Source organism: Engystomops pustulosus, chromosome 8 (genome assembly GCF_040894005.1).
Source record: "Engystomops pustulosus chromosome 8, aEngPut4.maternal, whole genome shotgun sequence".
Taxonomy (NCBI): Eukaryota; Metazoa; Chordata; class Amphibia; order Anura; family Leptodactylidae; genus Engystomops; species Engystomops pustulosus.
In genome coordinates, this window is record NC_092418.1 from 100,533,699 (window position 1) to 100,546,331 (window position 12,633).

At 42.3% G+C, this 12,633-nt stretch overlaps 1 protein-coding gene and 1 long non-coding RNA gene across 11 annotated transcripts in view; one reads left to right on the forward strand and one right to left on the reverse strand.

The window, feature by feature from the left end:
• Positions 1 to 12,633, forward strand: part of BIN1 (bridging integrator 1) — a 98,755-nt gene that overhangs the window by 66,583 nt on the left and 19,539 nt on the right. For 4 of the 10 annotated variants that reach the window (XM_072122015.1, XM_072122012.1, XM_072122014.1 and 1 more), the window contains 3 exons: positions 3,588 to 3,632; positions 4,188 to 4,350; positions 12,300 to 12,428. In XM_072122015.1, coding sequence (XP_071978116.1) covers positions 3,588 to 3,632; positions 4,188 to 4,350; positions 12,300 to 12,428 — 337 coding nt within the window. The remainder of the gene's footprint in view (positions 1 to 3,587; positions 3,633 to 4,187; positions 4,351 to 12,299; positions 12,429 to 12,633) is intronic. The other 6 variants (XM_072122016.1, XM_072122022.1, XM_072122021.1 and 3 more) reach the window with 3 other exon arrangements.
• LOC140075744 (uncharacterized) lies at positions 4,410 to 9,716 on the reverse strand. The gene is made up of 2 exons (XR_011849460.1): positions 9,519 to 9,716; positions 4,410 to 5,014 (listed from the first exon to the last, which is right to left on the reverse strand). It is a non-coding gene; the product is annotated as an uncharacterized lncRNA (long non-coding RNA).

Here is a 12,633-nt window from a genome sequence, read left to right on the forward strand (position 1 = left end):
CATATACAGTATATAGACCACAGACCAGAACCCTCATATACAGTATATAGACCACAGACCAGAACCCTCAGATACAGTATACAGACCCCAGACCAGAACCCTCAGATACAGTATACAGACCCCAGACCAGAACCCCCGGATACAGTATATAGACCCCAGACCAGAACCCTCGTATACAGTATATAGACCCCAGACCAGAACCCTCGTTTACAGTATATAGACCCCAGACCAGAACCCCCGGATACAGTATATAGACCCCAGACCAGAACCCTCATATACAGTATATAGACCCCAGACCAGAACCCTCGGATACAGTATACAGACCCCAGACCAGAACCCTCAGATACAGTATACAGACCCCAGACCAGAACCCTCAGATACAGTATACAGACCCCAGACCAGAACCCTCATATACAGTATACAGACCCCAGACCAGAACCCTCATATACAGTATACAGACCCCAGACCAGAACCCTCATATACAGTATACAGACCCCAGACCAGAACCCTCATACACAGTATACAGACCCCAGACCAGAACCACCATATACAGTATACAGACCACAGACCAGAACCCTCATATACAGTATACAGACCCCAGACCAGAACCCTCATATACAGTATACAGACCCCAGACCAGAACCCTCGGATACAGTATACAGACCCCAGACCAGAACCCTCATATACAGTATATAGACCCCAGACCAGAACCCTCATATACAGTATATAGACCACAGACCAGAACCCTCATATACAGTATACAGACCCCATACCAGAACCCTCGGATACAGTATATAGACCCCAGACCAGAACCCTCTTATACAGTATATAGACCCCAGACCAGAACCCTCGGATACAGTATACAGACCCCAGACCAGAACCCTCATATACAGTATATAGACCCCAGACCAGAACCCTCGGATACAGTATACAGACCTCAGACCAGAACCCTCATATACAGTATATAGACCCCAGACCAGAACCCTCGAATACAGTATGCAGACCCCAGACCAGAACCCTCATATACAGTATATAGACCCCAGACCAGAACCCTCGGATACAGTATACAGACACCTGACCAGAACCCTCGGATACAGTATACAGACCCCAGACCAGAACCCTCATATACAGTATATAGACCCCAGACCAGAACCCTCATATACAGTATACAGACCCCAGACCAGAACCCTCGGATACAGTATATAGACCCCAGACCAGAACCCTCATATACAGTATATAGACCCCAGACCAGAACCCTCATATACAGTATACAGACCCCAGACCAGAACCCTCGGATACAGTATATAGACCCCAGACCAGAACCACCATATACAGTATACAGACCACAGACCAGAACCCTCATATACAGTATACAGACCCCAGATCAGAACCCTCATATACAGTATATAGACCCCAGACCAGAACCCTCGGATACAGTATACAGACCCCAGACCAGAACCCTCATATACAGTATATAGACCCCAGACCAGAACCCTCGTATACAGTATACAGACCCCAGACCAGAACCCTCATATACAGTATATAGACCCCAGACCAGAACCCTCATATACAGTATACAGACCCCAGACCAGAACCCTCATACACAGTATACAGACCCCAGACCAGAACCACCATATACAGTATACAGACCACAGACCAGAACCCTCATATACAGTATACAGACCCCAGACCAGAACCCTCATATACAGTATACAGACCCCAGAACAGAACCCTCGGATACAGTATACAGACCCCAGACCAGAACCCTCATATACAGTATATAGACCCCAGACCAGAACCCTCATATACAGTATATAGACCACAGACCAGAACCCTCATATACAGTATACAGACCCCATACCAGAACCCTCGGATACAGTATATAGACCCCAGACCAGAACCCTCTTATACAGTATATAGACCCCAGACCAGAACCCTCGGATACAGTATACAGACCCCAGACCAGAACCCTCATATACAGTATATAGACCCCAGACCAGAACCCTCGGATACAGTATACAGACCTCAGACCAGAACCCTCATATACAGTATATAGACCCCAGACCAGAACCCTCGAATACAGTATGCAGACCCCAGACCAGAACCCTCATATACAGTATATAGACCCCAGACCAGAACCCTCGGATACAGTATACAGACACCTGACCAGAACCCTCGGATACAGTATACAGACCCCAGACCAGAACCCTCATATACAGTATATAGACCCCAGACCAGAACCCTCATATACAGTATACAGACCCCAGACCAGAACCCTCGGATACAGTATATAGACCCCAGACCAGAACCCTCATATACAGTATATAGACCCCAGACCAGAACCCTCATATACAGTATACAGACCCCAGACCAGAACCCTCGGATACAGTATATAGACCCCAGACCAGAACCACCATATACAGTATACAGACCACAGACCAGAACCCTCATATACAGTATACAGACCCCAGATCAGAACCCTCATATACAGTATATAGACCCCAGACCAGAACCCTCGGATACAGTATACAGACCCCAGACCAGAACCCTCATATACAGTATATAGACCCCAGACCAGAACCCTCGTATACAGTATACAGACCCCAGACCAGAACCCTCATATACAGTATATAGACCCCAGACCAGAACCCTCATATACAGTATACAGACCCCAGACCAGAACCCCCGGATACAGTATACAGACCCCAGACCAGAACCCCCGGATACAGTATATAGACCCCAGACCAGAACCCTCGTTTACAGTATATAGACCCCAGACCAGAACCCTCATATACAGTATATAGACCCCAGACCAGAACCCTCATATACAGTATACAGACCACAGACCAGAACCCTCATATACAGTATACAGACCCCAGACCAGAACCCTCGGATACAGTAAACAGACCCCAGACCAGAACCCTCGGATACAGTATACAGACCCCAGACCAGAACCCTCGGATACAGTATACAGACCCCAGACCAGAACCCTCATATACAGTATACAGACCCCAGACCAGAACCCTCATATACAGTATATAGACCCCAGACGAGAACCCTCATATACAGTATACAGACCCCAGACCAGAACCCTCATATACAGTATATAGACCCCAGACCAGAACCCTCATATACAGACCCCAAACCTGAACCCTCATATACAGTATATAGACCCAGATCAGAACCTCATACACAGTATACAGACCCCAGACCAGAACCACCATATACAGTATACAGACCCCAGACCAAAACCCTTATACACAGTATACAGACCCCAGACCAGAACCCTCATATACAGTATACAGACCCCAGACCAGAACCCTCATATACAGTATACAGACCCCAGACCAGAACCACCATATACAGTATACAGACCCCAGAACAAAACCCTCATACACAGTATACAGACCCCAGACCAGAACCACCATATATAGTATACAGACCCCAGGCCTCAGATTGCTGCTACAGGTGAAGCTACACCCTAATTCCAGGGGGTTTATCACCTGTTTCCTAATTTTGTTCCATTGTCTGGCGCTTTTACCAATCATGAAGTAATTGCCCCTTCCCCTCCCCCGCCCTTCCAACAGAAAGAAAGCAAATCTTTTCTCTCGACTGAAACTAAAGAGGAGCAGGTAGTGATGGCTGCGGCGTGTGTATAATTAACCTGTGATATGGATTAATATTCACTAATGATACGATGTCTCCCCCGCCCCTTGCCTTATAATGTCCCCCATGCATGTGGTAGCATCCGGTCTGTCCCCTGTATGTACCAATGGATTAGCCCAGGTGTAACCCTGAGGTGTGAGGCACGCGATGCCTCAGTGATAGGACTATGCAGTGACTATATGTCCTAACCCGAACTTGTGCCTGATTTGGGGTTTTCTGGTATTCTGCATGCTGCCATATTCATATATAATATTATGCAAATTATTGTGAAATGGGTGTGTCTTAATGATTTAAAGGCGCTCTCCTAGCTTTACTCCCCCTTTCCCCACGCATGAGGAGTGCAGCTGGTTGCAGGTATGATACCCACCACATGGTGCCCCATCTTTCCCTTTTGTAACCTATGAGTGGTTAATTTGAAACATTTTCATTTATCTGCAAAGTTCCAGGTAGAAGGCGCCCCCTACAGGCCGCATAGATGTCCATAGATGTGCGAGTCTTACTTGTCTCTGTTCCTTCCTCAGTGACTCCAGCCCTGCAAAGGCGAACAAGACTCCATCCACCCCTCCTGATGGATCTCCTGCCGCCAGCGCAGCCCCCAAGACCACCAACCACGAGGAACCCGCTGCTGCCCCCACATTCTTGGTGGACACCCCCTCTGTGGTTGTGTCCAAATCGCCTTCTCAGGTATCTCAAGACCAACAGAATCCATAAGTTGAGTCACTAGAAAAGTTTTTTCGCCTGGAAACCAGTCTAGAGCCGGCCATAGGTGTCCAGATACTTGGTCTACAGTCACATTGAGACCCGTAACACTTGTATTTTAGGGCTAAGTCTTGATGCCCATGGCCGGCTTACAATGTATCTTCTGAGATGTGGATCCATGAGCTCAGATCCCATTGATTCTTTCAATGAAGTGGTCTCCTTCTGTAGATGGCCCAAACCTCTCTGGTTTACATCGCTTTGGATTAGAATTGCAGTTTTGGAAGAGGTTTGGGTGGTCTACGAGACACCAGGGCCTCATCATGGAGGGGATCATTGAAGTCTCAGCTCATGGTTCATCCACCACCAAGTTGTATCCATACCCAGTCCATCACCAGGCCGCCATCTTCTCGTGTCCTTCACCATGGATCATTGCTTGTAAAGTCTTCTCCATCTCACACATGGTGGCCTCTCGCTGGTTGTAGACCTTCAGGATTTCACTTGATTCTCTCCAGTAATCAAGTTTTGACTCTTAAAGCTGCGACTTCTCCTGACGTCCTCCAGCCTGTAGCAGGTACTGACGGACGTCTCTCTTCTGCTTATTCTGCTGCATCTGAAATCTGTTCTTCTGCCTAGTAGCTGGTTGTGGAGACTGTGGGGGACATTAATCATAGTCTGTTAGACTGTTTTGAGTGTCTTTTAGCGCAAAAATCTTGCACCTCTCGTTAATTTGGTGCATTTAGGGCGCACGGCAAAGTCCGGCACTTAGTGGTTTGGAGTCCCTGCGCCTTATCTGACATAGTGAGTGCGTCCTATACAGATGTTTGCACGGGATCTATCACTAATTTACGCCTAGAAAGGCGCAAAAAATCACCTACTCTGAGCAGCTGTACTTCCAAAAAACTTCACTTTTCATTACTAAAAACATACATTTTAGGTTCCCAAATGAAAAATTCCCTCCATGCAACATGGAAAATACTTCGGAGCAGTTTTAAAATGTAAAATTTCTCCAGTAACGACTTCATCATTGTCTATGGCAGTGATGGCGAACCTTTTAGAATCTGAGTGCCCAAACTTCAACCAAAAGCCACTTATTTATTGCTAAGTGCCAGCCCAGCAATTTAAGTAGTAATTTATTTCTCCTTGTTCTTTGACAACTTTCAATCGTTCAGCCTCCTAAAAACACCAACGCAGTTGAAAGGAGGAGGGCAAATTCCCCTGTCATTGTAGGAAGATTCTGCAGGCAGATTCTTTGAGTCCTGTCTGGTGAACTTCATGCTGGAGTGATGGCCTGAGTGCCCACAGAGAGGGCTCAGAGTGCCGCCTCTGGCACCAGTGCCATAGGTTCGCCACCACTGGTCTATGGGATCATCTCTGGGAGTGATTATTGTCTTATTGTACAGATCTGAGAATATTATCAGTCTCCATTTCATGAAAATTATAATAAAAAAGAAAAAGACTCATTTCAGCAAGAATTTTTTTTTACATATCTGTATCTTTTAGTCCCTTCATTTGCATCACAATGATAGATTTTTTGTGCAGAGATGACGCCCTGAACGTTCTGTCACCTCCTTTCATTATTGCTCACAAATGAGATCTAACAATTTGAGACATATTTGGCGCAAATGAATGGGACATGCGACTATTCCAAAAGGCATTTACTAAGGCAGAACTAGATCCATCATAGATCAGGAGCCAAAAAGAAGAGCAAACCAGGCGCAAAAACAGGCGAACCTGAGACCCCCTATGATTAATGTCCCCCTGTAATGTCTGTAGTAGTGGGGGGATTCACAGGGGGCGCTCCACTCACTATCATCTATCTATCTATCTATCTATCTAGTATAAAGAAAGCGGGCAGCACTCCGTTGTAGATAAAAGTAAAAAAGTGTCTTTATTCCATAGTGAGCAACTGTGACAGCGACGTTTCGGCTCTGCAAGAGCCTTTCTCAAGCCATTCAAACAGTGAAATGGTGGCCATATTTAAATACAACAGGTGATCACATGACAAATTGGGATACTCCCACCATTTTTGTATAACTGTGATATAATGCTTATTACATAGTCAAATTGCATATCGTGAACATTAAACATAGTGCACAATGTAAAATACATGTATATGTATGTGATAGACATTAAAATTGTGTTATATATAACAAACAGCTTTATTAGTGACACAGGTTAGTCCAGCCATTGGTCTTGTCTGTGTAAAGGTGCTCAAGTGCTTCTGTGTTGACAGCAATGCTTCCCAGTTGTTTCCACGTGTCGACCTTCCCTGATCAGCAACAATGTTCTCCGATACATGTAAAAAAATTTTTTTGAAAAAAGAAAAAAGGAAGAAAAATGCTACATGGAACGCAAGCTGAGCGCCAAAGTGTGCGCATAAAAAATATGTCGCACAGTGGGACACACACTATGCGCCTGGTTCTGCGCATGTGTATTATGCCCCAGCAAGGGCGTCTGGTGCTATGGAAACCAAAAATGAAAATATATCAGATAAAACATAGATGATTCTGGAATGCAACATTCATGCAATTTACATAAAGGAAAAGTCCACGATGTGTCAGCCATAAATCAGGACCAATTGGCTGTGATAACAACCATGTTGGATGCACGTTGATATTGATTCACCAACGATTGTATAACTCGCAAATATAAGGGACGACCTTGCTGAATATACCCCTAATAATAAACGGGGCAGACGGCATCATCAATCCCCTAAGTTTTTGACTGTACTTGTATAAAAGACAGTGTGGTCCCTGGCTAGACACACCAACCGTAACCTATGAAAGAACAACAATATACAAAATATAGGGGCATGGATGGAAATACGTTTACCATAGCACTTGACAATTGCATGAACGGCGCATCAATTTGCGCTCTTGAAGCACCAAATGACAAAAGAATATTTTGGGAGTTGTGTAGGGAGGCTTCCACGAGGAGACATCTGGGATAGGCTCATATTCTAAAAGAAAAAAAAGACATATAATGTCAAAATTATTATATCACAGAAAGTTACTCATTGCTACTCTGATGATGGACTATACAAAAGGAACTACAGCTGGATCAACAGGATCATAGGGACCAAAGATTAAAATCCACATTGAGACCCTGTGGTCTCAGTGTGTCAAGGGTATAGATCCAATGTAACTCACGCTTTTTTAGAATAGCTACTCTATCACCACCACGTCTAGGAAGTGGCACGTGATCAATGAGACGGAAACTGAGATGTTTCTCTAGATGTCCAGCTTCTGAAAAGTGTTTCGGTACCGGGAGATCTTTGCGGTTGGATCGTATCGTATATCTGTGTTGGTTGAGGCGCGTCTTAAATTCAAGTGTCGTTTCTCCCACATATAATAGCCCACATCCATTTATTACGCTTGGTAAGTTCTTGTTCAGATTTGCCAGTTTTCACATGCGTCTGAACCGTAGCAAAAAAACGTTATACTCATCTGTGGTCAAAATCGACTTCAATTGTGTGTCCATCTCAGGAAGATTAGTTTCCAATGCAGTGATCTCCTTAATGTGATGAGATGCAACTGTAAGCTGGTGAGTCTTTTGGATTCATTTTCAAATTTACGTATGAGTTCAGCCGTTCCAGGCGTAGTGAGGAAAGTGGAATCACCTGTTAGGCCATGTAGAATCCTTTCGCCGTCCGCATCAGTGTAAGCAAAACTCTGGAATCCATAGCTGTGGGTAGACTGTTCCATTGTGATGAAACCGAAGAAAACAAAGAAAAAAGTTCTAGGGTGCACGCTTTTAGCAGCCAAAAAATACAAAAAGAAAGTCCAAGCAGCACAAACCATCAGAGAAAAAGAAAATTGGGTGCAGGCAACCTAGGACCGGGCCTCAGGTCCTCCAGTAGTATAAAGAAAGCGGGCAGCACTCCGTTGTAGATAAAAGTAAAAAAGTGTCTTTATTCCATAGTGAGCAACTGTGACAGCGACGTTTCGGCTCTGCAAGAGCCTTTCTCAAGCCATTCAAACAGTGAAATGGTGGCCATATTTAAATACAACAGGTGATCACATGACAAATTGGGATACTCCCACCATTTTTGTATAACTGTGATATAATGCTTATTACATAGTCAAATTGCATATCGTGAACATTAAACATAGTGCACAATGTAAAATACATGTATATGTATGTGATAGACATTAAAATTGTGTTATATATAACAAACAGCTTTATTAGTGACACAGGTTAGTCCAGCCATTGGTCTTGTCTGTGTAAAGGTGCTCAAGTGCTTCTGTGTTGACAGCAATGCTTCCCAGTTGTTTCCACGTGTCGACCTTCCCTGATCAGCAACAATGTTCTCCGATACATGTAAAAAAATTTTTTTGAAAAAAGAAAAAAGGAAGAAAAATGCTACATGGAACGCAAGCTGAGCGCCAAAGTGTGCGCATAAAAAATATGTCGCACAGTGGGACACACACTATGCGCCTGGTTCTGCGCATGTGTATTATGCCCCAGCAAGGGCGTCTGGTGCTATGGAAACCAAAAATGAAAATATATCAGATAAAACATAGATGATTCTGGAATGCAACATTCATGCAATTTACATAAAGGAAAAGTCCACGATGTGTCAGCCATAAATCAGGACCAATTGGCTGTGATAACAACCATGTTGGATGCACGTTGATATTGATTCACCAACGATTGTATAACTCGCAAATATAAGGGACGACCTTGCTGAATATACCCCTAATAATAAACGGGGCAGACGGCATCATCAATCCCCTAAGTTTTTGACTGTACTTGTATAAAAGACAGTGTGGTCCCTGGCTAGACACACCAACCGTAACCTATGAAAGAACAACAATATACAAAATATAGGGGCATGGATGGAAATACGTTTACCATAGCACTTGACAATTGCATGAACGGCGCATCAATTTGCGCTCTTGAAGCACCAAATGACAAAAGAATATTTATTTATCTATCTATCTATCTATCTATCTATCTATCTATCTATCTATCTATCTATCTTCTATCTATCTATCTATCTATCTATCTATCTATCTATCTCCTATCTATCTCATATCTATCTATCTATCTATCTATCTATCTATCTATCTATCTATCTATCTATCTATTTATCTATCTCATATCTATCTATCTCCTATCTGCAGTAATGTACAATTTCGGACATTAATTACCAGCATTCTTTATGGATCTTTCTAGTCTATCCTGCATGTGTCCTGGCAGGATGGTGAAGATGCCTCCTGTCATGACTGTATCTTAAGGGCTCAGGGCTTGTGGGATAACCTTCTCTGCTGCGCACGTTGTATGTATTACTGAATTCTCTGCTGCTTCCTCCCCCAGAAATCCTACTTTCTGCAACAACGGCTAGTAGTAATAGGTCAGCTCCTGGGAGTGACTGATAGGAGGGTGGTGTGACCCTGTGCCACAGCCAGCGCTGACTATTACCCAATCACCAGCAGCACAGGAATAGTCCAGAGAGAAATCTTTTATAAAGAGCAGCAGCGCCACCTCCTGGTAGATTATCAAATTACAAGTTATTGTAAAAACTAAAGAAATTAGAGTCCGATAAACTCCCAATTGATTCTATTTTTTCCTCCTAACATAATGAGTATTGAGAATAGGTTCCATATTTTGCAATAAAAGCTTCACGTTACTGCTTCCTATATACAAGACTAGAAATACTATAATACTGCCCCCTATGTACAAGAATATAACTACTATAATACTGCCCCCTATGTACAAGAATATAACTACTATAACACTGCCCCTATGTACAAGAATATAACTACTATAATGCTGCCCCCTATGTACAATAATATAACTACTATAATACTGCCCCTATGTACAGGAATATAACTACTATAATACTGCCCCTATGTACAAGAATATAACTACTATAATACTGCCCCCTAAGTACAAGACTATAACTACTATAATACTGCCCCCTATGTACAAGAATATAACTACTATAACACTGCCCCTATGTACAAGAATATAACTACTATAATACTGCCCCTATGTACAGGAATATAACTACTATAATACTGCCCCCTATGTACAAGAATATAACTACTATAATACTGTCCCCTATGTACAATAATATAACTACTATAATACTGCCCCTATGTACAGGAATATAACTACTATAATACTGCCCCTATGTACAAGAATATAACTACTATAATACTGCCCCCTATGTACAAGAATATAACTACTATAATGCTGCCCCCTATGTGCAATAATATAACTACTATAATACTGCCCCTATGTACAGGAATATAACTACTATAATACTGCCCCTATGTACAAGAATATAACTACTATAATACTGCCCCCTATGTACAAGAATATAACTACTATAATACTGCCCCTATGTATAAGAATATAACTACTATAATACTGCCCCTATGTACAAAAATATAACTACTATAATACTGCCCCCTATGTGCAGGAATATAACTACTATAATACTGCCCCCTATGTACAGGAATATAACTACTATAATACTGCCCCCTAAGTACAAGAATATAACTACTATAATACTGCCCCCTAAGTACAAGACTATAACTACTATAATACTGCCCCCTATGTACAAGAATATAACTACTATAATACTGCCCCCTATGTACAGGAATATAACTGCTATAATACTGCCCCCTATGTACAAGAATATAACTACTATAATACTGCCCCCTATGTACAAGAATATAACTACTATAATACTGCCCCCTATGTACAAGAATATAACTACTATAATACTGCCCCCTATGTACAAGAATATAACTACTATAATACTGCCCCCAATGTACAGGAATATAACTGCTATAATACTGCCCCCTATGTACAAGAATATAACTACTATAATACTGCCCCCTATGTACAAGAATATAACTACTATAATACTGCCCCCTATGTACAAGAATATAACTACTATAATACTGCCCCCTATGTACAAGAATATAACTACTATAATACTGCCCCCTATGTACAAGAATATAACTACTATAATACTGCCCCCTATGTACAATAATATAACTACTATAATACTGCCCCTATGTACAAGAATATAACTACTATAATACTGCCCCCTATGTACAAGAATATAACTACTATAATACTGCCCCCATGTACAATAATATAACTACTATAAACTGCCCCTATGTACAAGAATATAACTACTATAATACTGCCCCTATGTACAAGAATATAACTACTATAATACTGCCCCCTATGTACAAGAATATAACTACTATAATACTGCCACCTATGTACAAGAATAGAACTACTATAATACTGCCCCTATGTACAAGAATATAACTACTATAATACTGCCCCCTATGTACAGGAATATAACTACTATAATACTGCCTCCTATGTACAAGAATAGAACTACTATAATACTGCCCCTATGTACAAGAATATAACTACTATTATACTGCCCCTATGTACAAGAATAGAACTACTATAATACTGCCACCTATGTACAAGAATAGAACTACTATAATACTGCCCCCTATGTACAAGAATAGAACTACTATAATACTGCCCCCTATGTACAAGAATAGAACTACTATAATACTGCCCCTTTGTTCACTGGAAAACAAGTTGTAAATTTGTGTATTTGGTTACATTCTAACATTCTTCATACCTCATACTTCCTGTTACATTGTACATTATGTGCGGTATATATACAGTGTTTGGATTGTCGGTCTGTGTGGTGTTCATGTTGCTTTGAATCCTTGTAACTTTATTTGTATCTGTGCCTGTATTGTTGTCTTTGTACGAGGTTCATCCATTGCAGCGGTGACGTCACCTGACATGTGATGGATCCTTACAACTTGTGGTTTTCTTTTTTTTTTGCTAATTATATTTTTGTATGTTTGTGTTTTTTCCCCTTTTCTTTTTTGGGTGGGGGGTCGTGTGGATTGTCTTTGCTGTTATTTACTTGCATGTAGCTGAGGAGAGGCCCTCCGGTTCCACCGCCACCAAAACACACGCCCTCCAAGGACATCAAGCAGGAGAATATCATCGGTCTGTTTGATGACAATTTTGTGCCCGAGATAAGTGTGACCACCCCCTCACAGGTCAGCGGCTGCACCCACCTCCCCTCCCCCACTACTAACACTGCATGAGATCCGCAGGAGGTGTCACTTGTGGAGCAGAGAGGATAGGGGGCGTTCACACATGCTTTTTGTTCCTGAACATCTTCTTGCAGATTTCACCTAATATTGAGTAACTTCAGAAATGTTATATTCTATTTTATACTCCAGTCACATCCAGAGCAGCATT